This window comes from Pelodiscus sinensis, chromosome 15, assembly GCF_049634645.1.
Source record: "Pelodiscus sinensis isolate JC-2024 chromosome 15, ASM4963464v1, whole genome shotgun sequence".
Taxonomy (NCBI): domain Eukaryota; kingdom Metazoa; phylum Chordata; order Testudines; family Trionychidae; genus Pelodiscus; species Pelodiscus sinensis.
In genome coordinates, this window is record NC_134725.1 from 31,109,896 (window position 1) to 31,135,976 (window position 26,081).

A 26,081-nucleotide genomic window follows, 5' to 3' on the forward strand; every position below is an offset into this window, starting at 1 on the left:
GCCTAGGGGGTCGCAGAACAGCTTATTAATGTGTCTGCAGATGGAGTGGGAGTCTTCATGAAGCTCTCACTTAGGACCTCTTTAAACTTTCTTACAAGGCTTTTGGGGTGGTCAGCTTTATTCCATCCTCCACCATAGGATATTTTCCCCATGCCAAGCCACCAGTAAGTATCCCTGCAAAGTCACATGAAGCCGCCCTCTCCTGCCTCCACTTCCCACCCACAGGCTCCTGCCCTGGCTGGCCCTAACCATGCCTGCCTACCACCAGATCCAGTGCATCCCAATGTTCCCCCTGAGGAAACGGATACCTACTGTAAAGTGCCCACTTTAAAGCAAACATTTAGCCTTGCATAGAACACATCTCCATTATGTTTACAGAAACCTTGAGCATACATTAACAGATTAGGGTTAGGCTTAACACAATATATCTCCTGTAATGTCTGCTATTGTCTGCCTTTCTTTGCAGCAGAGACAGTAGCCAGCTCTCAGTGTACTCCCACTTCTGACAGCATCTGATCTGCAAGCAAACACAGATAAAGGAGGAAATGTTCCTGGAGCAGATGGACTGTATTCACTCCCTTTTGGAGGCAATATAGGCAGAGCACCTGGACCAGATCACAGAATGCCAGAAGAGAAGGGCCAACGGGGAGCAGCAGGCCAGACAGCACAAGATAATGTTTGCCTCCCAATGCCTGTGATGAAGCACCTGGCTTTGTGTCTAGAAAGAGCATACTCCCAGAAAACTGGCCACCCTCATGATACCTCCTGATCCCTCTTCCCCCAGTTCTGTTGCTTCTACTCCCAAAGCATCCAGAGGCCGCTGGGGTCCCAGCACATGGGGGCTACGTCTACACTAGCATAACTTTCCGAAAATGCTTTTAACGGAAAAGTTTTCCATTAAAAGCATTTTCAGAAAAATCGTGTCTAGATTGGCAGGATGCTTTTCCGCAAAAGCCCTTTTTGCGGAAAAGCATCCGTGGCCAATCTAGACACAGTTTTCCGCAAAAAAACCCCGATCACCATTTTCGCGATTGGGACTTTTTTGCGGAAAACAGTACTATGCTGTCTACACTGGCCCTTTTGCACAAAAGTCTTTCGGAAAAAGACTTTTGCCTGAACAGGAGCAGCATAGTATTTCCGGAAAAGCACTGATGATTTACATGAGATCGTCAGTGCTTTTCCGGAAATTCAAGCGGCCAATGTAGACAGCTAGCAAGTTTTTCCGCAAAATCATTTGATTTTGCGGAAAAACTTGCCAGTCTAGACACAGCCGGGGAGTTTTACTCAAGGGCAGCCTTACCCTCCAGGGTCTCAGGAGCAGAAGGCAGTTCCACTTGCATTCCTGAGCCCTCCTCGACCCTTCAGATTCCCACTTCTTTCCTTTCCTTGCTATCTTCCCCAAACAAAAACTCCTGTTCTTTGCACAATGGTCTCTTTATAGCTTGTACTGCAGCAGTGCAATGGGGTGGGGGATTAAAGTCAAACACAGGGAATGCAGGGGCAGGCTGTTGAGAGCCATGGGGAAGTCTCAAACCTGACCATGCATAAAATGTCCTTCAAGACATCTCTGATTTGTGCTGCCCCTTGCCTTGCTCTCCTTATGGCACTGGTGTCTAGCTGCTCAAACTCTCTACCTAGGCACTCTGCCTCAGCTCCCCACCCTGCCAGAAAAGTTTCCCCCTTGTCCTTGCCAGATTATGAAGCACACGACAAGCTGCCAACACAAAGGGAATGTTGCATTCACTGAGATCCAACCGAGTCAGGAGACTACTAAAATACCCTTTAAATTTCCAAAAGCACATTCAACTACCATTATGAACTTGCTCAGCCTATTACTGAACTCCTCCTTGCTAGGGTCCAGGCTGCCAGTGTATGGCTTCATGAGTATGAGTGTATGGCAAGGGGTATACAGGGTGGCTAAAGATCACAATAGACTTTTCCACCTATGTGGGCATCATGTGCCTTTCCCAACCATCCCATGTTGATGTCAGTGAAATGGCCCTTGTGATCCACCACACCTGCAGCACCATGGAGAAATACCTCTTGCAATTGATGTACTCTGAGGCAAGGTGGTTGAGGTAAGGGTGGGGATGCGTGTTCCGTCTATGGCAGGCCTGGGCAAAACACCCTCTGCAGGCTGGATCTGACCCACCCAGCCACCAGATCCGGCTTGCAGACACAGCAGGGAGCCTCCGGCAGACTCTCCTGCTTCCCCCGCCCCCACATGCCACTCAGAAAAGAGGCAGCAGAGACATTTCTATTTCACAAACTGTGAGCTGTGAAAAGGGGAGTGGTGCTTCATACACTGTTCCTGCCCCTAGGAAGTACAAGCAGAAGCACACTACTCCCCGCACCATCCAGGCTCTTATGCACAGAGCATATGGCCTAAAAACTCTGGACTGCTGTTACCCTCCTACCTCACATAACCTAAACCCTCTGCCCCCCTCTTACACCCATACCCCCTTCCAAACCCTGAACCCCAATCCCTTATCTCAGATCACAATCCCCTCCTGCCCTAGGTCACAATCCAAATCCCTGCACTGTAATCTCCTGACCTAAGTCACTACCCAAACCCATGCACCACCTCTTGTATCCCAGTCCCCTGCCCCAGGTCACAACCCTCTCCTGCTCTAGGTCACAACCCAAACCCCTGCATCCCAATCACAACTGCTTCCTTCACTCAAACTCTCTCTCAGACCTCACAGGCCCTCCTGCACTCAAATCCGCTACTCCAAGCTCCCTCCTGCACCCAACCTCCATCCCAGACCCTGCACCTTCTCCATTAATATCATGGAAGAGTGCAGCCCTCGACCACTTTCCAAAATCTTGGAGTGGCCCCCCCATCAAAAATTATTGCCCACCCCAGTCTATAGCCCCACTGTGATTAGGAAACCTCATTGTGGCAAAGCCATCCACTATGGTATCCACATTCCCCAGAATCACAACCCTCTGTAGCAGAATGTTATTAATTTCTGTGGCTATTTGTATAACAGCAGCCCCCACTGTTGATTTCCCCATTGCAACCTGATTCCCCACAGTAGCTGTTTGGCATTGCAAACTTCCATAGAGCAATTGCCACACACTTCTCCATAGTCAGAGCAGGTCTCATGTGGGTATTCTGGCACCTCAGCATAGGGGAAAGCCATTCATAAAGTTCCAAGAATGGACCTTGTGCATTCTGAAGTTCTGCAGCCACTTGCTGATTGTCCTACCTTTGCATCACAGTGCAGTCCCACTAGTCTGAGCTTGTCTCAAAACCAGAACCGGTGTTACACTATGTCCACAGAATTGACTGGTGGCTGCGCTAGCATCAGCACCGGACAATGCATGAACAGCACTTCCATGCCATGCCGAGATCCGTCCTTGCCCTCTTCCAGGTTGGGCAACATGTGTACTTTCTCCATATACTATGTCATTAGGTGCATCATGACATACATGAGCATCACAATGATTTACTGCAAACTGGGCTCCTTGCTCGTGCTGCTCTGGCAGCTGCGTGGGCAACAAGGGCACAAAAAGACACGATCACACTGCCGCCCTCCCTTTATCTCTTGGGGGGGGAGAAGGGAGTAGATGAGTGCATTATGGGAGGCTGGCTGTGTAATAAATCGTTAAACAATTTTGGTCCCAGAGGACACCAGGAGCATAGCCCAGAATGCAAAGCTACCCACAGTGCATCACCCTCTGAGTCTGACGGCAGGCTCCATAATAGGAACACACTACTTCAGACTACATGCCATTCTTTCCCCTAGTGAGGACACGGATCTTCAAATTGCAAAATCAGAGGATAAAACATGAACCATATTACAGTCTACCTTACTTCATAATGTAGATTTGCCCTAGGATAGGTAAATATTGGAATAGTTTCCAAGGAAAGCTGTGGAATTCCCATCACAAGACCTTTTAAAGAACAAATTAGATAAACAACTGTGAGGGATAGTCTAGATTTATTTGGCCCTGTCTCCATGCAGGGTTCTGAACTAGATGACTTCTTGAGGTCCCTTTCTGCCTTACTTTTCTATTCTATGATTCTCTATGAAGTTAGTTCTAGTGGAAGGAAACTCATCCTAGGACACTAAAGTCCTCTAGCCTCAGATTAGGCAGTTGCAGCAAACTTCCTTCCACATGCTGCCTTGCTCCTTCTCTTTGAGCCCACCCTTAGTAAAGGAAATGTCAGTCTTCAGACTCATTTAGTATTTTGACTCTCTGCAGAGACTGCCAAGAAAAATAGCCATTAAAGCCAACTGTATGCTAACTTTTGTGATGTGGACACTTCATAGGCACGGACTTCTCATATTGCCAGGGTGTGCTTGACCCACCCCTACTTCAGGCCCTGTTCCTTAGTCCACCTCTTCCCAAAGTCCCTTCCCTGCTCTTTTCACCCCTGTTCCACCCCACCCCACCTCTTCACCCGACCATGCCCTGCTCCTCCACCTCCCTCCCTTCTAGAGCTTGAATGCGATGAATCAGCTGTTTGCAGTGCTCCAGAATCACAGGGAGGGAGGGAGAGCAGTTGGTCAGTGCTGGACCACCAGTATATGAGATGCATGGGGAGAGGTACATAGGGGACAGCTTGGCACTGGCGGATGCTTCACATCCATTATTTTTCCTTGTGTGTGCTCCAGTGAGGTGCTTCCCAGTGCACCCCTGGAGTCAGCACCTATAGGACACTTGATCATTAAAAGCTGGGCTGAAACAACCACATTCATTTTACACAAAGTACTGAATAACCATTAATTGGAAACAACTTTAAATAACTAACAATTTGCAGGGTTTGCACTTTGAACTGACAATTTGGAAGTGAGTTGCTTTAGACTTCATTACTCAGAAAACATGTAGTTTCCCATTACCTTTGTTCTTCTGTATATTAGGTAGCAGATGGGAACCCCCTCTCTTTGGATCAATCAGAGGATAACACTGAACACAAACCAGTAATGGAAAGATCAGATTTAGCATGCTGAGCAGTCATTAGCAATGCTACCTGTGGGATCTTTCTGAGTTGTTCTTCAACAGCTGTGGATATTAACGTTATCCAGGTCATTCCACAGTGCTCTAATGTTTCAACCACTTCTGGATCTGTGGCAAGTTCACTCACTTCTGCATCTAGATTTATAGTGGGCATCTCCAATTTAATTTCTCCTGTTGGAACAAAATGCAGTTAGATTCATTTAGCTATTTTATTTGCTTCATGTGTTTCATCAACATCATTTGAATAATACAAAAGAGAAAGGCACAAAACTTCCATTGAGATATTTATCTGAGGATAGCTAGTAAACCTGCTCATTCTATTTCAGTTATTGGGCCAAAAGTTTTCAACTTTTTCAGAATCATCATATTTAATGTATGCAAAGATTTTTGAAGTGTAAACCACCTGCCTCAGGTTTCAGGGTTTAAGACTCTCTCTCTAACTACAATTGAACCGCCATATACTCCAACTGAACACCCATGGTATAGACTTTGTGCGCTGCTGCTCCCTTTCCTTTCTCCACAGGCCCCTGAGCAAGTTGGAGGAGGCCCGCTCCACACTTCTAGAAAGAGCAATGCCTCAGGTGGAAAGGGCATAGCCAAGGCAGGCAGCCCTTTGCACCACCAAGAGCGTGGCATTGCCCTCCTGCCAGCCATCAGAGCCACATGGAGCATGCAGCATGACACTCCAATGGTGATTTAAAGGGCCAGGGAGCCCCAGACTCCTTTGAATTGCCAGGCCCGAGGGCAGTTGCCCCTTTTGCCTCCACCCTGATGGTGGCCTGCACTTCCCCTGATGCTCTTCCCCATTGCTTCTATAGCAGCAGGGAGCAGTGCCTGGGAGCAGCAGGGAGCATGGATCCATGTGTGGACCTAAGCACACTCCTACCCCCTTATATCCAAACCCCATAGCACCCTCCCTGTCCCAGGAAAATCTTTAATCCAGCCTTCCCCAATTTCCCAGAGTTGCAAAATTAAAGAGATTCAAGCCTAGTAGGAGTTAGACTAAGACATCACTGGGGCAGATTATCCCACATATGCCTTTTCTGGCATTCTTGTATCTTCCGCTGAAGCATCTGGTAATGACTATTGTAAGAGTCAGGATTCTAGACTGAAGAAACCAAAAGCCAATAGGCAATTCCTATATTTCTGTGCTCCTTTGGTGAGTGTAGTCCTTCTCCCACTCCACTTCCTGACTGCTTGGCAAGATTTTATTTACAGATCTGGTCCATTTGCTCCAGGCACTCTCATATGGATAAAGCTGAATGTAATGCTCTCCTGGTCACAGAAGAGAACCTCTGATCAAAACTGGAGACTCCAATTTGTGTGCAATTTCAAAACCACAGGTTGAGTATCACAATTTGAAACAAAGCCACACCTGAATGAAGTCTACTGACACATAATGAAGACTCAGAGGGATAGCCATTTTAGTCTGTAACTGTAAAATCAACAAGCAGTCCTGTGGCATTTCAGAGACTAAGGGTATGTCTACACTACCCCGCTAGTTCGAACTAGTGGGGTAATGTAGGCATACCGCAATTGCAAATGAAGCCCGGGATTTGAATTTCCCGGGCTTCATTTGCATAAGCGGGGCGCCGCCATTTTTAAATCCCCGCTGGTTCGAACCCCGTGCCGCGCGGCTACACGCGGCATGAACCAGGTAGTTCGAACTAAGCTTCCTAGTTCGAACTACCGTTACTCCTCGTGGAATGAGGAGCTTTTGTGGGTAGAGCCCACTTCATCAGATGACTTGGAGTGTAATATAAGTATTAGAGTAGGTAGAGGGGGACACTTGCCTTCAATCTGTTGTATCGTCCTTTGAATATGACTTAGAAATTTCTGCATATTCATTAAGAACTCATTCCTTATAATATGAAAACTGTGAAATTCCACAGATTGCTCTTTCTTTTTTTCAAGAGGTTCAGCTTCAGTTAAATGCTTGTCTTCAGCATCTGACTTTTCAGTGTCTGGATGAAAGGCAGACCCCTCAGCTTTTTGCTGATTATGGGACAAAGCAGGCAAAAAAACCTGAAACATAAACATGTACCACAAATTAGATTGTTCGTGATTTTGAAAAAATCAACATCCAGTCAAATTTTGAACTATTAATTTAAAAAACCTTTGCATCTATTGCCTATGGCTAATTCATTTTATCCCCTTATTCTCTCAACTCTTATGGAGTAATATGAGTCTCATACTTTCTTATTCTGTCCTCACACCCTATCTGAAAGCTTCCTTCAATCTTATCTAAGTCGTGTATATAAATAAGAGCATCTGTTATTACATTCTAAGACTTTCCCACACTTGTAACATGCAATGAGATCAAATATCAGCTCTCTCCACACTCTTCCCTATACACATGGGGGGAAGTATGTGGAGAGATAATTTATATTATACATAAATGTCAAATGGGTAAATCAGAGTAGCTCAGCAATTATTAGTATTTATTGCAGTGAGGGGCAACTTAGGTTAGTGAGTGGATGACATGAGTGGCCCTCCATCATTTCAGTGGGACACAAGATTGTCGTAACCAAGACAGTCTCCTGGGATAAGGTAGTTTTGCTAACTGCACTTGTACCTAGAATTTGCAGGATGTGGCAATCTAGCTGGATGCAGAAGGAGCATACGGCTCTTCCAATATGTCCCTTTAGTAATACTGGTACAGAAAAAATGACACCCCCCAAAAAAACCCAGCAGAACCTGTAAACCCGGTGCTCGGGTAACAGTAAATAAAATGTCTCATGAGTCACACATAGAGCCCGAATGGGCCACAGAGTGCCCACAATGATTTACTGTATTCTGGAAATATCAACCCACTACTAAAATGGAACATTAGACACAAACAAAAACTTCAGGGTTCATATGCAAAATAGTAACACGTTTACCTGTGAGAAAATATGTTTCAGCATCAAAAGAGTGTGACCATTCAGGATGCCACATTCTAGCAATTCAGGCAGAGTTTCATTAGCTTCATTCATATCATTAGGTTCAGTAACTGTTTCTAGACATAAATAAATAATAAGTGTTAAATTTAGCTATTTGGTACAGAAAACAGTAATTAAAAAAATGCTGATGTGTTCCAGAATAAGGAGAAATTAAATGTTAAAAACTCTAAAAAGTAAAATATATGTGCCAGTAAACTGGATCTGACATAAGCCAATTCACCCAGCCACTCATAACTGAAATATGTCTGGACTCCCCAATGTTCTCACAAAAATTATAAGCATGCAAAAGGAAATCAGATGGATCATTGTACTATAAGTTTCCATATGCCATCTTGATGGCTTAATGGTGATTCTTTCTTTTATCACCCTGGAGATACCATTTTAATTTCCAGCTTATCACTGTTCAGAAGGAATGGCAAAATCTTGCACAGAACTAGTAAAAAACCTGACAATTATTTTTGGTAGAAATATTAAAAAATATTGTTGTCAAATGTCCTGCAAATTTGTGTCAAATTTTGGAAGAAAAATGAAAACTGAAAAACATTTTTGGTTACAGTAGCTTGTAGTAGACATGGTCACTATTTTCAGGAAAAATTATTTAATGTTAAAACAAGATTTGTGTTTTATACAGTAGTACTGTATATCAGTAACCTTATCCATATGACTGGTATGGGCAATAAAGTATAGCTCAGTTATCTTCATCCTCACCCTGCTGCCTAGCATCATGTATAACTTTTCATCTTCAAAGCTTTTTACAAACATTAAATAATTAAACCTCAGTATTTCCTCTCAGAGGGGCATGCAAATCTTAATGCCATCTGTAAAATAAGGAAATGAAGGCAGATAGTTTAGGTGACTTTCCATAAGGTGGATGCTCAAGCCAGATTAAAACTCAGAGGTTTCTGGCTCCCAGGCCTATTCTGACATCAAACCTGTCTACTCAGCACATTATCATAAATCCCAGTCATCATCATTTCTTAGTCTAAAATACTTTCTAAAACACTGAACTAAAATGTTCAGTCATAATTTATCCAGAAATTACCTCTTGTATCTCGGAGAAAGAACATAATATCATCATTAACAAATTCTTCAGAAATGTCATTAAAAGCCACATGAAAATATAGATTGTAAACGGTCTGTTTTATGGTCTGAAACATAAGAAATATGGTAATGAATTTAATCAAGTATACTTCTGTAACAGACTTCCAGTTGTTAGTTACCAGCAGCAGGACAGAATCAATTCCATCCACTGCAATATGTTTATGCTATTGTGCCACAAATCACTAACACAAAAACAAAGTTTTAAAAAAAAAAATCACACATCAGATAGTACAAATATTCAGTTTTGGGAACAACTTCTAAATTTTTGCTTCCCAGTCCTATGGAAGCATCTAGAAAAGTGCTCTGTAGATTTCAAATCAGAGAGCTACAGATCCCAATGCTATTGATGGCAGCCTCAAAGGAATACATAAATACACATCCAGCTACTCAAGTGGAAGGAGAAAAGACTGAGGTTTTAAAAAAAAAAAGACACTGTTCATACAATTATATTAACTAAATGACTATAGCTTGACAGCCTCTAAGAGGCAAGAGCCCTGTTAGCATGCATCCTTAGGTGATCAGTAAGTGACAAGTAACCTGTGGCCAAGAGACCAGTGTCCTTCCTCACTTACTTCACAGTGTATTATTACTTGTCGATTCTACGAATTGAACCTCTCTAATCTGGCACACTCTGGTCCGGCAACATCTGTGGTCCAGCATGGTGTTAGTTAGTCAGATGTGTATATATGAGTGCAGCCAAGTTTCCCGCAATCCCATAAAGTTTGTTTATAACCACCAGTCCTGGACCTCAGTGTTCTGTGCTGTTATTTAGCTCTAATTTACCACCTAAATGTCTTCTAAAAGCCCAGTAAGAAACTGAAGTGTTTGTAATGCTGCTAGATACTATTGACCTCCTGTGATTCAGCAAATTCTCTGGTTCAACGCTGGTCTGGTCCTGCAGGTGCGAGACTAGAAAGGTTCAACCTGTAATGAATAGTGAACTTTGCTGGTGGTTTGGTACAAATAAACCTGCAAGTTGGTACTGTAGGATGTGGCACACAAACAACCTATTGATGTATTTTGTAGGTCCAAAGAATAACTACAGCCCCCTTCCACTCTCACTTTCTGGCTTTATATGAGTCTTTTCCTACACCTGCTCAGATTTCCTCCATCTTCAATTAGTTCTTGTCAGTGAGGCCTAAGTCCTTCTCCAGGTGCAGCTTGTTAGGTTAATTAGCTACTTCTGAGCCACCTAAACTTCTTCAGGGATGGTGTAGAGTGAACACTTCTCACTGAGGTGTCCAGTATCAGGCCTCTGGCAGTGGCCTGTGCCTGATACTTTAAGAACAGTGAAACATCCCTATAATTCAACCTTGCCTGTTCAATACTTAGTGTGGAGAGAAGAAGGAAAACCAGTGGGGAAGCAGAAACAGACCCTGAGAGAAGTTTTTTTCCCCAGAGGGAGATAGAGAAAGAAGCACAGGGAAACAGCAGCAAGTGTTGAAACCATGCAGACTTTGGCTGCTGATGGTAAGGCTGGAACTTGGAGTAGCAGCTGAACCTGGAGTCTGCTACCAAACAATGAGAAAGTGGCACATTCTTGAATAGGAAGACTGCCTTCAATGGTACCTGGACAACTGGTCTAATGAGATTTTATTACAAGGCTGAGCAAACACCAGCTTCTGGGCTGGATATGGTCTGACAGAGTTAGTCCCACACAAATGGCTGTATTTACCTATGCCTCTACAAATATAGGGGATCACAGCTCCCACTGGACGTGGATCACCATTCCCGGCCAATGTACCTTAAGAGGTGCCTGAAAATATAGCAGCAGCGACCCACCAGGGGCTAACCTTGGTGAACTGTCACCATTTTAGTTCCTGGTCTTGCTCTATTACCAAGAAAGGGAAAACTATATAGTGACCTGGCCAGAGGGCCAAGTGAGATGGGGTTTGGAACAACTAAGGAAAGGGGTGACAGAGAGATAGTTCCCAGTCACAACCATAAGGAAGCCTCATGGAGAGAGTGTATCCTGTTACATTCAGTCTCAGATGGAAAATCATATGCTCAGAATCCATTTTGTTGTGCTTAAAGATCACAATATGCAGTTTTACGTCTTTAATTCTAAATAAGATTTATTGAAACTTTACACATTTAAAAGTGGGAATCTCAAACAGAACCCCTTCAAATCCCTTCAAAAAATAAAAATAAAATGCAATGGACTTACTTTGAATATCTGCTCTTTACTTTCACCCAAAAAGCCTTGGTTTAGTTCACTCAAACCAGACACAACAGATAAGCGCGATGTATGTTCTGGTGAAGACTTAATGTCTAGCAATTCTGAAACGGATGCTTTACTCTTCCGATCCCTCTCTAATAAAGAAATATACAGAAGAGGAAATCAAAGAAGCTCATCTATTCCAATCTTTCAAAACCAACTCCATCAAACTTAGTTCTGAAATTAAATAAATAATCAAAAAACAAATTACATCTTTGCAGGTGTCTTGCACAAAGTAGCCATTCAAGCTATGCATTAATCACACATTTCTGTGATTCATACTATTCTATTTCTGCTGAACAGGATTTCAATATATTCCTAAATGTGCATGTGCCCTGCTGCTTTTAACTAGTAGCTACAGTTGGTTTACAATCTTAATGCCTAAAGTTGAATTGTGATGAACAAACAGACCAACACATTTCAAAAGTCAAAGGTGCATTTTTCTAAGCAAACATCTGTAGCTCAATCCTAGTTTTCATAGGTAGAATTTGTAGGGGAAGCACCCACGCAGTGGGGGCTGAAGATATTATCTACTATATATTTGAAAGAGTTGGTGCATTAGTATGTCTGTTCAATAACTCCTATGAAACAGTAAAAGCTAGGGCCACCAAATTTGGTATGCAGCTTCCTCTTATCATAAGAGTTTGGTTGTGCCAGAAAAATAGAATGTGCCTGGAATGGGATTACCTCGCAAAAGACCATACAGAGACAGAATCACCAGGCAGGTGAAAGGGGTGGGATGGGGGCAATCCCCTATCCATCTATCTTCTCCAGTCCTGAGCCTCTCACCCTCCACCCCCACCCCCGATACCTTGTAGGGAGAATGGGGTAGAGGGCCAAAGGCTGCAGCTTTCCCCACCATTCATACAGGGATGCATAGAAAAGAGAATCACCAGGCCTGGCTGGGGACATGATTCCACCTCCCTCCTCCCCTGCCCCCATCTGGGACTGCTCCAGCCTCCCACTTTCCCAGACTCCCTTTAGAGGCAGGAGCAGATGCTTTCCCCTCCCCTGATTTGTACAAGGATATTGCTGGCTGCTCCACTTCGTTAGGGAGACAGGGGAAAGTGCAGTTTGCTGTATTCCTCACTCTGGCTGGGAAGCGCAGGGGGCAGATGAACCTGGACCTTCCCCAGCTGGGGCACATGCACCTCTTCTCTGGCTCTGCCTGCTGGAGATGCAACAGTCACAGTGAGGCACTTCTCACTTGAGCATAAGGTGTTGTATAGAGAGAGGGCTGGGGTCATCCTCTCTCCCTGGGGCAGCCTGCATACTGAGCCCTGCATATTGCACACCCATCCCCATCCCAGAGTGATGATTTAAATGAAGAAAAACAAAAAGTAATTGAGTGAAGGACCCAAACAATGGGGATCTTATTTTTTGAAGTAAGGAGCCATCTGTTGGCAAAAGCTTGTAACATATCTACTGTATATTTGAGAGAGTAAAACAAAAATTGAGTCAGGGACCCCAGGTATGCCATGTAAATCTTCTAGTGTCTAATAAAGAAACTGCCATAATACTTTTGAGGGCATTGAGATAATATTTCATTTGCTATATCCATTTAGAAGATGCAGCATGTTTTCTTTATGTTCTACAGATGCTAACAGATGCATAGGGGGATGACAGTGGCTACATTGCCAATCAAACTGGTAACCCTTAAGGTATGAAGAATGGTATCAGTAACTCTAAATGTCCCTCTCAGGGAATGTTAGACTAAAACACTGTACCTGTCTTCTGTAACAGGCGTGCTAGGGAGTACAAGAGTGCTATTACCCCTGCACACCAGTGCAGAGAGAGCCAAAGAGTCTTTTTCTTGCAATGTGAATCCTTCACCTTTTGTATTAAGGGTTCCTCTGCACATAAATTACAAAGCTCAATCTAAACTACTGCACCAAAATATACCAGCATTTTTAGTGAAGTATTTTCATAACAAGCAATACAAGTTGGCTCTCCCAGGTCCATGAGCAGACCCGGCCAGGCTCCCCTCCAGCCTCCACCCAGTTCCACTGCTGGCCTGGCTCCCAGAATGATTCCCCTCCTGGCCGTTGGCTTCCTGCCCCCGGGCCACCAACCCAGCAAGGCTGAGATGCTGGCCCCAGCTATAGACTCCACCCTCCCAGCAGAGCTGCAATGCTGGTTCCAGCCCTGGCTCTGGCCCTGGCCCTGGCCCAGTCCACCAGGCTCCTCATCCTCAGCTGGACTGCAATGCTGGGTTGAGCCTCAACTGCACTCCTTGCAGGGCTGCACTGGTAGGCCAGTACTGACTCCAGCCGCTGGACTCCACTGCCCCTGCTGGGGCTGTGATGCCAGGTCTGGCCTGAGCTGCTGGGCTCTCTGCTCCCACACTGGCTCTGCTGCCAGGCCCACACCCAGCTTCTCAGCTCCTCTCCCAGCCACAAATCCCATCGTCCACTCCCAGCCCCTGGACTAAAAGCCAGGAGCTCTCTGGTCCAGCAACATCTATTGTTGTGCTAGATAATGGATATTGCCAGACCAGAGAGGTTCAATCTATATTATAACAAGAGTTTCACTGGTTCCTTATATATACACACATATATATATAGTGCATAGACTTAGTTTAGTTGGAATTCTCAATTAAATTTCACAAATTAACATAAAATAGACCGGCATTTCTCAATATAGGGATTCTGACCCAAAAGGGGGGGTCACAGGCTATTGTAGAGAAGTCATTAAATCACAATATTGTTTAGGGAAAGGGGATCTGAAGGGGAGATACAGCAGCTGCTGCTCTCCCACCATCCATCTCCAAAGGCAGTGCCACCACCAACATCAGCACAGAATGGTAGCAATACTATACCATGCTACCCTTATGTCTGTACTGCTGCTGCTGGCAGTACAGCCTTAAGGGATTGGTGGCCAGCCAGCAAAGGTTACTCTCGTTACACAGCTCAGAAGACAGTGAAGACGTGAAGGTGGCATGCCTTGAGTATGTTTCTATGAGTAATCTGCGATCACTTTTTGTAGAGGTTGTCACAGCCTGAAATATTTTCAAAGGGGGCCTAGCAAAAATAGTTTGAAAATTCCTCGGCTAGATAATGCACCAGACAGAACACTTCTAAACCAAACTGTTTGTGTGAGTACATCTCTGCCTTTGCGTTTAATACCACACTGTCAATTTTATTGTTAACACACATTTCTATCTGGAAAGTTTGTACCTATTATTGATGAAAGTAACACCTACTATTACTAAAGTTGAAATTAAACAGAAAAAGATCTGAGTTTTGTTTGGTAACTTTGTGCATTTGACTCCCTTTGTTTATAGTTGGTTGCAGTATTTTGTGATGGTTAGTTTTCCCCTGTTTACTTTGTGCATCTGACGATACTTTGTGCATAATCAGTTAGGTAGTTTTGTCTGAGCGGATCCTTCACTGATCAAGAAAGGAAACAGTGATTTAAAAAAAAAAAAAACATTAAACGAGGCCTGGGCAAAATAGCTGCTGGATCCGACCTGCCCCCTACACATTGCTGAGAAAAACTGCTATGCAGTTTTGTTTGAACAGCTGTGAGCCTTTACCCACTGCTCCTGCCCCCAGCACAATCCCATTGGCAAATTTCCAGACAATGGGAGCTGCCTGTTGTAAACATCTTGCAAAGCACCCTCCTCCCTCCCCTCAAGCTTGTAGATGTTCAAAAACCACATTGCCCCTGCAGCCAGTGTCGGGGCAGGGCAAGCAGGGAATCTGCTTTAGAAGACAGCTGGCTGGGAGTCAAATAGATAAGATTCCCAGCCAGAGCCTGCCTCTAGCACTCCAACCCCTCTGTCCCCACTGCCCCAAGTCACAACCCAAACCCTTTACCTCCCGCTCCTGCTCCCATATCTCCTCCCAGAGCATGCACCAGGTCACAACCCAAACCCTCTGCCCCCTCCTGCATTCCAATCCATTGCCTCAGATCACAACCTAAACCCTCTGCCCCCTATACCCCATGCCCTGCCCTAGGTCACAGCCCAAACCCCTCCTCCCCTCCTGCACCTTACTCCCCTTCCCAAGGTCATAATCCAAACCCCTGCACTCTAAACCTAGCCTAAACCAGGTCACAACTACCATCCCCTAACCCAGATCACAACTACCTCCTTCACCCCAACTCCCGCTCAGACTCCACACCCTCTCCTGCACACCAATCCCTTACTGCAAGCTTCCTTCTGAACCCAACCTCCATCTCAGACCCTGCATCTCCTCCATTAAAATGGGAGATTGCAGCCCTTGACCACTTTCCAAATTCTTGGAATGGTACCCCATCAAAAATTGTTGCCCACCCCTGCATTAAACAAAAGTTAATAAAGAGATTCTAGGTTTGGTGTAGTAATTTAAACTACTTTTAATTAATTATTTCATGTTTTATGTTCCTTTAGGATATAACAATCAATCTTCCTTACTTATGCCATTCCAAATGAAGCAACATCCTGACATACTTATCCCCAGCAATGAATCTTCAAGCTACTTCCAAGATCTACTGATCATACATACTTCCTTCTGCTGTTCCAACTGAGGCAGACTCAGCCAACTCCTCCTGACGAGGGTTTTCTGGATCTTCCTCCTTCAGATCATTTTCAGATATAATATGTTCTGCTGTTTCTACTGTACAGGATCAAAATAACACACATGAACAAAACAATGATTTACATGCAATGATTTACTCTCCTGAAGTGGCTACTGAACCCCAAAAGGGGACCCCAAAATCTGATATGTGGTCACCAATATAGATAGACACGTGGGCTGATTTGATATGGAGCCCTACAAGAGAGATAGGATGAAACAGGGAATAGATGGGTAGAGATACTATAGTTCCACACACAAATGGGAGGACACAGACAGTCAGGGGGAAGGATAGACAGGAGACATGGAATAGGCATGATCCCATATAACTTGGGACAGGCAGAGGACGGACAGACAGGAGCAGAGGGGAAGGACAGGTGGGATGCAGAAAATGGGCAGAGAGACTGAGCCCAGGGAATGGGAGAGGTTACAAAGGACACACAAACAGGTGGAGTATAGGAAAGTGGGGCTCAGAGGACAGACAGGCAGGTGAAGTGCAGGGAATGGGGGGGGGCTCAAAGAATAGGTGGAAGAGAAGGAGCACAAGAAAGGGGGGCAGAGGATAGACAGACAGGCAGGGCACAAGGAATGGTGGGGCTCAGAGGACAGACAGGACGCAGAGAAAGGGGGCTCAGGCAACAGATGTACAGATGGAGCTTACGGAGGGAGCTCAGAAGACTGGTAGATAGGTGGAGTGCAGGGAATGGGGGGCTCAGAAGACAGACAGACAAGGGGAGTGCAGGGAATGGAAGGCTCGATGGACAGGCAGAGCACAGGGAAGAGGACTCAGAGGATGGGGGCTCACAGGGAAGGGGGGCTCAGAGGACCGACGAACAGGCGGAGCATGGGAAGGGGGGCTCAGAGGGCAGGCAGGCAGAGCACAGAGAACAAGCGGAGCGCAAGGAAGGGCGCTCGGAGGACAGGCGGAGCGCAGAGCGGCAGGCACGCCCTGGGCTGGGCAGCAAGGGGACGCCGGGCCGGGGCTGCCGGAGGCGCGGGGCGGGCGGGCGCGGCGCACGGACGTACAGATCTCGAACTCCAGCTCCTCCTGGCGCAGCTCGGCCCGCAGCAGCAGCGCGGCCCCCGCCACCTCCACATCCTCGCCGGCCGCGCGCTGGTTGAGGAAGCGCAGCACGGTGTCGCCCTCCTCGCCGTCGTCGCGGTTCAGCAGCTCCTCGAAGGGCGCCGGGTCGGTGAGCCCCAGCGCGCTCAGCACCCGGTCCCGTATCCACTGCACGCGGACGTCGTCCAGGCTCATGGCGGGGCTGGGCCGGGCAGCCGCGGGGAGAACAACCGCCGACCTCAACCGACGCTACCCGGTGGCCATAGCAACGGGGCGGCGCTCCCAAACCCCGCCCCTTTGGCGGCTCAGGGACTGAGGGCGAATTGTGTTCGCTCAGCCCGGCCCCTCCCCCCGCTGCCTCGCGCTTTGTCCCGGACCAGCCCCCTCCTTCGCCCCCCACGCCGAGCTCCTTCGTCGCCCCAGCACCTTGACTCAGACCAGTCCCCTTCCTTCCCCCCCACGCACCAGCTCGTCCCCCTCCCACCCTTCTCCCAGCATTTGCCCTGGAGCAGTCCCCTTCCTTCCCCCCCTCACAGAGCCCCCAGCACTTTTCTCTGGACCAGCCCCCTTCCTTCCTCCCTAACCCTTGCTCCAGCACTTTACCCAGTTCATGTCCTAGTGGAGAATCCTCCTTATTCCCACCCTAGTGACCCCACCCAGCATGCTCCTCATTCCCTCCCAAAGCACCTCACCTTCCTCTCCTCTTTGTACCCTGCCCGCCCCACTCCAATGAACATCTTCCTCTTACCCCACTTTGAGGGAAGGTGACCTTCTGAGGTTTACTGTAACTCCCTGGCCTAGGCCAGTGATGGGCAACCTACCCCTGAAGCCTATCAGGGTTCCACAGGTGCCCCTCCAGACATTTTGTTTACGGTTGCCAGATTCTGCTGGTTTCCATCTGTTATATCGTGTGGAGTTCCACAGTTGAAGAAGAAATCAGTGGAAACAGAGAGAGCTTGAGTAGGTGCAAGTGTCCATTTTATTGCAGAACACGGAACTAACTAGAACATGCCCAAACCAGCTTGGCTGACCCCAGTGACTTCAGTTACTATAACAACAAGATCTATATCTACAACTCAATACACAACATATTCCTCCTCCTTAATAAAAATGTCCCTTTAAGGAAACAAACACTAACTATGAAATGCGGATAGACTGCCTCAAGTTCCCAGCTAACCCTGGGGATCATTTTGCCCCATATGTGAGTTACTCAACTAAAGGTCCAGCTGTTGAGGTGGATTATGGTGGACCTTGCACCCAAAGGTGTTATGGGTATGGGCCTGACACTGGGCTAGGAACTTGAAGTGTGAACAGCTGAGGCTGTCCGATCAGCTTGCTCAGGGAGGGGGTTAATGTTAGCGTCAGGTGTTGATGGAGGAAGAGAGTCAGGAGCAGGTGATTCTTGACATGGTAACTCACCAGCAGTGGGAAGGACAGGCAACTCAACTGGAGATGTGTCTTGGGGTAGGCAGAACCTATCAATAACTAATCTACATGCTGCCGCCAGCTGAGATCCTTCGCAGTCCAGACTGCACAGGAAACAGGTCCTGTCTGAGCAATAATAGTAGTGGCAGGGACCCATTTAGCTCCAGGAGCATAGTTCCGATCCAAAACTGGCTGTCCAGGACTAAAAGTTTGATCTTTTACTCTGGATGCACATCTGATGACTTGACCTTGCTGTTGACGTTGCACAATTTGTGGCGGTTCTGAAGGTTTCAGCAAATCAAAACAAGTGCGCAGCTGACGTCCCATCATTAGAAAAGCTGGTGACATTTTGGTGGTAGCATTGTTGGGGGTCAACACCGCCACCACTCTGTTCTGCAGATGAGGAAGGAACGCCCTACAGGCCAACCTGACCGCCCGCAGTTCCTTGATATTTATATGGAGGTGAACCTCCTCTGTTGACCACGTACCTTGCGTTCTGAGGTTGCCCAGGTGAGCGCCCCATCCCACATCCGAAGCATCCGTGACCAGCTGCACTGACGGGGACGGTTTGGTGAATCGGACCCCCGCACACACCGTGCTCTCGTCCTTCCACCAGTCCAGTGAACGAAGACTGTCCTGAGGGATAGTCACTACCGCATCTAGTGGCGACCTCAAGGGGTTGTGCGCTACCCTGAGCCACCCCTGCAATGGGCACATGCGCAGCCTGGCGTGTTGGACCACGTAAGTGCATGCCGCCATGTGGCCTAGGAGCCTCATACAGGTTCTCGCCGTCGTAGTTGGGAACTCCTGCAGCCCCACTACCAGCGAGCGAACAGCCATGAATCTGTCTCTCGGCAGAGACGCCTTGCCCAAAGGCGAGTCCAGGTGGGCCCCCACAAAGTCTATGACTTGCGTGGGATCTAGCAATGATTTGGCATCGTTTATGAGGAGGCCGAGGCTCTCGAATAAAGCCCTGGCCCATGAGACATGATCCAATACATGGTTCTCAAGACTTGCCCCTTATGAGCCAATCGTCCAGATATGGAAACACTTGGACCCTGTGCCGCCGCAGAAACGCGGCTACCACTGTCATACATTTGGTAAAGACTCTCGGGGCTGTACACAGTCCAAATGGGAGGACCGTAAACTGGAAGTGGACGTGTCCCACTATGAACCGTAGAAATTTTCTGTGACTTGGAAAAATTGAAATATGGAAGTACGCATCCTTCAAATCGAGAGCAGCGTACCAGTCCCCCTTTTTGAGCGATGGGATGATGCAAGCTAGCGTCACCATCCTGAACTTTGCTTTCCTTATAAAGGTGTTCAGGTTTCAGAGGTCTAATATGGGACGCATGCCCCCTTTTGCCTTGGGTACTAGGAAGTAGCGGGAGTAGAAACCCTTTCCTTTCACATCTGGGGGCACTCTTTCTATGGCTCCTAGTGTCAACAGGTTGGACACCTCCTGCCAAAGGAGTGTCTCGTGAGAAGGATCCCTGAAAAGGGAAGGGGAGGGAGGGTGGGAGGCAGGGCAGGAAAGGAAGGGGATAGTATATCCCTGCTTTACCAAGTCCAGGACGCAATGGTCCGACGTGATCTTTATCCATTCCTGGTAAAAGAGGGAAAGACGGTCCCCAAAGAGTGGACAGGTAGGTGCGACTGGTACTCTGCTCTCTGGTGTACCTTCAAAATGAGGGCTTGGCTTGGGGACCGGGTGACGGTCCTGAGCCTCTCTCGGAGTCTGACAGAGGGCCCCTACGCCTGTCTCTAAAGATGTCAGTGCGGCTATTGTTACGGCCCCTCCTGCGGCCCCTACCGTTGTTCTGCCTCCGTCTGGGGTAGGGTCTAGCCTGGAAAGAGCGCCTCTGAGGGGCCGGGGTATGTATCCCTAGCGACTTCAGCGTCGCTCTTGAGTCTTTCAAGCTATGAAGCTTGGAATCAGTCTGCTCTGAAAACAAGCGCAGCCCCTCAAAAGGCAGGTCCTGAATAATGGTCTGCACCTCAGGCGGGATGCCAGACACCTGCAACCACGCACTACGCCTCATGACTACCCCTGTGGCCATAGTGCGGGCTGCCAAATCGGCCGCGTCCAAGGCCGCCTGGAGAGAGGTACGCCATCCACTGCTTGCCCCTCTTCCGTCAGGGTCCAGAACTCCTGGCGGGATTCAGGGGGAAGCTGGCTGACAAATTTCTGCATTGATGTCCACGTGTTAAAAGCATAACGCCCCAGCATTAGTTGCTGGTTAGCTATACGTAGCTGGAGGCCCCCCGTGGCGTAGGCCTTCTGGCCAAGCAGGTCCAATTTCTTAGGCTCCTTCGCCTTCGGTGTAGGACCTGGGGGCCCTTGGCGCTCCTTCTGCCCTGCGGCCTGTACCAATATGGATCCCGGTGCCGGGTGGTTAAAAAGATGCTCGTGCCCTGCCTGGGGTACATAGTACCTTCTCTTGACCCCCTTTTGGGTCGGTGCAATAGAAGCCGGCGTCTGCCACAGAGTTTTGGACAGTTTGTCCACCGTTTGATTCAGTGGGAGCGCCACTCGGCCAGGGCCCGCTGCCGCTATGATGTCCACCATAGGATCTTGGTCCTCGTGAACCTCCTCGTGCTGGACCGCAAGGTTGACCGCCAGCCTTCGGAGCAGCTCCTGGTGCGCCCTGGAGTCCATTGATGGGGGCTGGGGCGCGGGGTCGGCCAGGGCCTCGTCCGGCGAAGATGATGAGAACTCCCTTGAGGGGACTGCCTCCTCCTCACCGAGCTGTGCCCCTGGTTCCCCCTGGGCAGAGATGTCCATATAGACTGAGCCCAGCTGGGACATAGCCTCCTGCCCTTGACCGATTACCGGAGATCTTGGCCTCGCCACCATGGATGAGCTGTCTCCAGGCGGAGGGGCTGTCAAAGGGGTGGCAGATGGGGTGCTGCTCCTACGGGACGACCCCGCCACCGGCACCATAGGGGGAGGCCCCTGGGCCTGGTGGTACGCCCAGGGCATCCAGAATGACCACTGAGGTTTCCCCTGCCCCCTGCTGCTGGGTCGAGGCCTGCCCTTTGCCCAGAGGGTCCCACAACCATTTGCGGCCATTTGAATGAGGTCCCGGGCCGCCTCAAAGGTTTCTGGGGTGGAAGGCCGACTGACCTCTTCTATCCCCACGGACTGCCCCGGGCTCTTGCCCTTGTCCGGGCTGCGCCTCTTTTTGGAGGCCTTAGAAGAAAGGTGCCCCTCCTTAGGGCGCACCTTCTGGGCACTCCTCTCTGCCGAGAGTCCCCTCGAGCTCTTGGAGGCCCTCGGCACCAGGGACTGCAATCTGTGCCTCGGTGCCTTGTTGGTCTCAGGGCGGTGCCTGGCCGACATGGGTGCCGCTGACAGTGCGCTGCGGGCAGAGTGAGGCCGCTCCTCGCTCTGAGGCTGCAGTGCTGACTCCATTAGTAGGAGTTTTAGCCCGGAGTCCCTCTCCTTTTTGGTCCGGGGCTAAAAGCTCTTACCAATAGAGCAGCTTTCAGCTCGATGGGCCTCACCCAGACACTTTAGGCAGTCGGAGTGAGGATCTCCGCAGGGCATAGGTTTGGAGCAGGAAGCACAGGGTTTAAAGCCCTGGGGTCCTGGCATGCCCTCCCCTCGCGGGAGGGTTCCAGTGCTCCCCTATCTAACTAAATATTTACAGTACTTAACAACTACTTAACTAGATAAACTTCAACTAGAACTATAATGCAACAGATAAAGAATACAGCTGCTAAGAGATAGGCTATCAGCCTGAAAGCATGCTCCAGCTACCATCACGGGTGGTAAGAAGGAACTGAGGGGGTGGAGGGGCCAGCAGGGGTATATATGCATCGGTATACCGGTGCCACTCAAGGGGCCCCCTGCTAGCCCTAAGGATACTGCTAAGGGAAAAAAGCTCTGGAATCCGTGCACGCGGCGCACGCACACCTAATCAGAATGGACATGAGCAAGCACTCGAAAAAGAACTGCTTACGTTAGTGTGCTTGATCGGAGATGTCTAGTCTCCTGGCACCTATCTGAGCGTTCAAATAAACTTTTTTTGCTTCTCCACACCGGTGTGTTTATTAGAGTGCGCACACCGGGCAACGAACCCAGCTGTTGCCTCCCTCGGGCACACTCTGCTGGCAACAGCATGAGGAGTATTTCTGTAGGATAGTAAGAAGATGTTCAGACCTTTTGTATAAGTGAATGTCCTCTAGCTCAGCGTGTCCCAGTATCGGGCCGTGGACAAAAAATGCCAGGCCTCAGCGTGCCTGGTGGCTGCCGGCCCTTAGGCCGATTCAACCCATTCGGTCAAATCGGGCCCCACGCCCCTGCACCCGGAAGTGCTGGCGAGTTAAGAGCCGGGTCCCGGCTCCACCACTATGTGGAGCTGGGTCTCTCCCTAGCTCTGCCTGGAGCGGACCACGGACCCCCCCCGCACTGGCTCCCCCTGCGCATCCTCCCATCCCGCCCCCAGAGCATCCCCCTCGGCCCCGAATGTCCCTGCCACATGCAGCTCCTCCTCGCTGCCTGCCACTCATGCGTGGCATTGCACATGGGCGGGGAAGATGCCTGGGCGTGACATGACGTCACAGCCCGGGGTTTTGAAACCTGCGGGAGGCACGTTGTGGGGCCTGGCTGGCTCTGGACTCCGGCCCTGCAATGTGGAAGGAAAAGGTAGGGAATCAGTTCATGTGCCAGTGGAGGCGAGGAGAGGAGATTGGGGGTGGAAGGAGAAGGGGCTTGGGCGGCGGAGGGAAAGGCACCAAGGGACATGGGTGAAGGAGAGAGAGAGAGACAAATGCCAGGGGGCCAAGTATAGACCATGAAGGAAAAGGCAGGAGGGGATGTGTCAGTGGGAGGAGAGACAGGGTGATGCTGGGAGAGGAGAGGAGAGGAGAGGAGAGGAGAGGGGCATTGGGGGGTGGCGGGGGAGGTGCTGGGAGAAGGCTTGAAAGAAAGGGTGGGCATGATGGTCAGGATGGAGCAAATCGTGTGTGAGGGCACAGAGGGGCAGGAGGGGAATGGGGCAGAGACTGGTGAGGGGGTGGGTATTAGGGAAAAAGAGGGCAAAGGGAAACACCAGGAGGATGCTGGGATAAGGAAAGGTGCAGGTGCCAGGGGATTCTGGGGTGAGGAGGAGGGGAGAGCTGGCCACCGGAACCAGAACTGGACAGGGGAATCAGGGCAGGCTGGGGAGATTGGAGGGCTGCCAGGGGGGTGTGAGGTCGGGGACAGGGAGCTGGCTGGGGAAGATGTTGGCGGGGTGGGAGAAGTGGCCACTGGAAGGAGGGCTGGACGCAGGCAGCAGGGATGGCCAAGGGAGATTGGGAGGAGAAGCGGGGGAGAACTGGGTGCCCGGGAGGGGGTTGGGGGAAGTGGAGCTGGCCAGAGACGCAGCATGGGGGAGGAATGAATTGGCCTGCAGGGAGTGGGACTGACCTGACCCCATTCCTCCTTTCCCTCCCCTCCCACCCACAAAGCACGAGTTAGTCCAGCACAGGGATTCTACTGTCGTCGGCCCCCCCACATACACACACCCCTCGAGTAGTTGGGAACTGTCTGGCTGGTAGACACACTCATGCAGCCTGAGCACATTTACCAGCCAGGCAGTTTGAAACTACAAGCTGACACATCTAGTAATAATACAACTTACCTACTGAAAAAATACAAGACATGTTATATATCTGGTATTTTCTCAGTTTGTTTTTCATGTGTTTATATTTTTGGGCTGCAAAAAGCAGATCTGAAGAAAAAAAAAAGGTTCCAATTAAAGTAAAAAGTTTGGGAAACCCTGGTCTAACCAGCTTTCTGTCTATCTTACAGCCCATTTATCCAATCCATATTCCTTAACTTGCTGGCAAGAATATTGTGGGTGAACAAATCAAAAGCTTTGCTAAAGCTGGCACTTGGAGATTTGGGAGGACCAGAAACAACTTATCTGAATATTCATCTTTTGATTAATGAATATGTAAATATGCAAATGAACATTACTGGTCCTCCAAAAGTTCATGAATGGATTTACTGGTCCCCGTGTCAAAAAGTTTAGGAACCCCTGCTCTAGCCGATTTCAAAGCTTGTTTCATTGTCTGAACAAACCTTTCAGCCAGTCCATTCATGGGTGAGTGATATGATGCTGAAGTGATGTGATGGATCCCATTTGCTTTCATAAAATTTCCAAACTGCTGAGAGAGAAACTGTGGACAATTGTCACTCATAAGTTGTCCTGGAAGACCAAAACGACAAAAGATTCCCTGTAGTTTTTAGATAGTACTCTCAGCAGTAGTGGAAGGCATTATAAAGACTTCAGACCATTTGGAATGAGCATCTACCACCACCAAGAACATGCTACCTTCAGACGGGCCAGCAAAATCAACGTGAGTACATTGCCATGGTTTTTTAGGCCAGCCCCAGAGGTATACAGGTGCCTACTGAGGTGTATTCATCACACCCTGGCAAGAAATACAAGCTCTTGCCTTTTCTTCAATGGCTCTGTTCAAGCCAGGCCACTAAAAATAGCTTCAATGCAATTTCTTTCATGCGCACCATTCCACAGTGACCTGAATGCAGCTGCTCTACCATCTGTTATCTCAGCATTTTTGGAATAATGACACGTATTCCCCACAACAAGCATCCCGAATGGGTTGATAACGCCGTCCTCCTGGACATATAGGGGGACAAACTCAGGTGAGACCTGAGAGTTCTGTAGAGATGTACCACGCATCACTAGATCCATAATTTGGGACAGTACTGGGTCAACACGAGTTGTTCTCTTAACTTGTGCAGCAGTGATGGGCATGTTCTCTACCTGTTCAAAGTAGATTTCCTTCTGGACACTATCTTGATGTTTGACTGGCAAAGACAGCCTAGAGAAACCATCTGCATTACCATGCAGATTGGATTTCCAATATCAAATCTCATATGTGTGTCCCGAAAGCCACAATACCCATCGTTGCATACAACTAGCAGCCAAAGGTGGAATACCTGTGTGTGGACCAAAAATTGCCGTCAGAGGTTGATGGTCAGTGACAAGTGTAAACTTCCATCCAAACAGGTACTGGTGAAATTTCCGAAGTCCAAAAACAATTCCCAATGCTTCACACTCAATTTGCGCATAGTTAGTTTCAGCCTTGTTTAAGGTGTGTGACCCAAAAGCAATTGGTTTCTCTTCTCTTGAAGGCATAATGTGTGACAAGACTGCTCCCACCCCATATGGGGAGGCATCACAGGCCAACTGTAAAGGTGAGGATGGATCAAAATGCGTCAGGACTTGATAAATGCAACATCACAGGTGTCAGTCCACTTCCATGCATACAGGTTTGTCATCCAATAGTGGAGTTACCCAGTATTCATGGGAGACCCCTTCCAAAGACAAAACATAACATGGCACTTCTTCTTCAGACAGGGTGTCACCTTGATCATCAGGCATCTGCTTGATGGTATGCAGGTTTTCCTTTTTGTTCCGCCAGACCACAGGCCTCTTTTTCTTTTGTTTGCAGGCATGCTCAATGTGTCCTTTCCCCCTCCCTCCCACACTGTCGACACAGTAGGTTCTTACACCAGCATTCTGATGCATGGTGACCAGGCTTACACAGCAGTAACATTCTTGGCTCCCCACTGTTTTGTGGGTAGGCTCTCGGGACACTCTATGCACCCTAAGGGGTGCACTGAGGTATTGCGCCTCCTGTGTGGCCAGTTCCATGGAGACCGTGTTCTGTAGGTTAAACTGAGCTTCTGTTAACAGATGCCTCCGTATAGCTTCACTGTGCAGGCCACACACTAACCTATCACATATAGCATCATTTAACATCTCCTTAAATTCACAGCGTTCAGC

The 26,081-nt window shown here is 48.4% G+C and overlaps 1 protein-coding gene and 1 long non-coding RNA gene across 5 annotated transcripts in view; one reads left to right on the forward strand and one right to left on the reverse strand.

The window, feature by feature from the left end:
- Positions 1-18,115, reverse strand: part of DNAH10 (dynein axonemal heavy chain 10) — a 201,463-nt gene extending 183,348 nt beyond the window's left edge. Inside the window, exons 1-7 of one of the 4 annotated variants that reach the window (XR_012896005.1) lie at positions 16,812-18,104; positions 15,717-15,827; positions 11,179-11,324; positions 8,953-9,058; positions 7,851-7,966; positions 6,762-6,993; positions 4,982-5,139 (exon numbers count right to left, since the gene is read on the reverse strand). Coding sequence is in view for 1 of the 4 variants with exons in the window: in XM_075898516.1 (XP_075754631.1) it covers positions 4,982-5,139; positions 6,762-6,993; positions 7,851-7,966; positions 8,953-9,058; positions 11,179-11,324; positions 15,717-15,827; positions 16,812-17,043 (1,101 nt within the window). In the remaining 3 variants the exon portion in view is untranslated. Of the gene's footprint in view, positions 1-3,212; positions 3,357-4,981; positions 5,140-6,761; positions 6,994-7,850; positions 7,967-8,952; positions 9,059-11,178; positions 11,325-15,716; positions 15,828-16,811 lie in introns of those variants that run through there. The other 3 variants (XR_012896006.1, XM_075898516.1, XM_075898517.1) reach the window with 3 other exon arrangements.
- LOC112545229 (uncharacterized) lies at positions 1,987-15,735 on the forward strand. The gene is made up of 3 exons (XR_012896007.1): positions 1,987-2,078; positions 12,827-12,890; positions 15,602-15,735. It is a non-coding gene; the product is annotated as an uncharacterized LOC112545229 (long non-coding RNA).
- Positions 18,116-26,081: the final 7,966 nt, after the last annotated feature.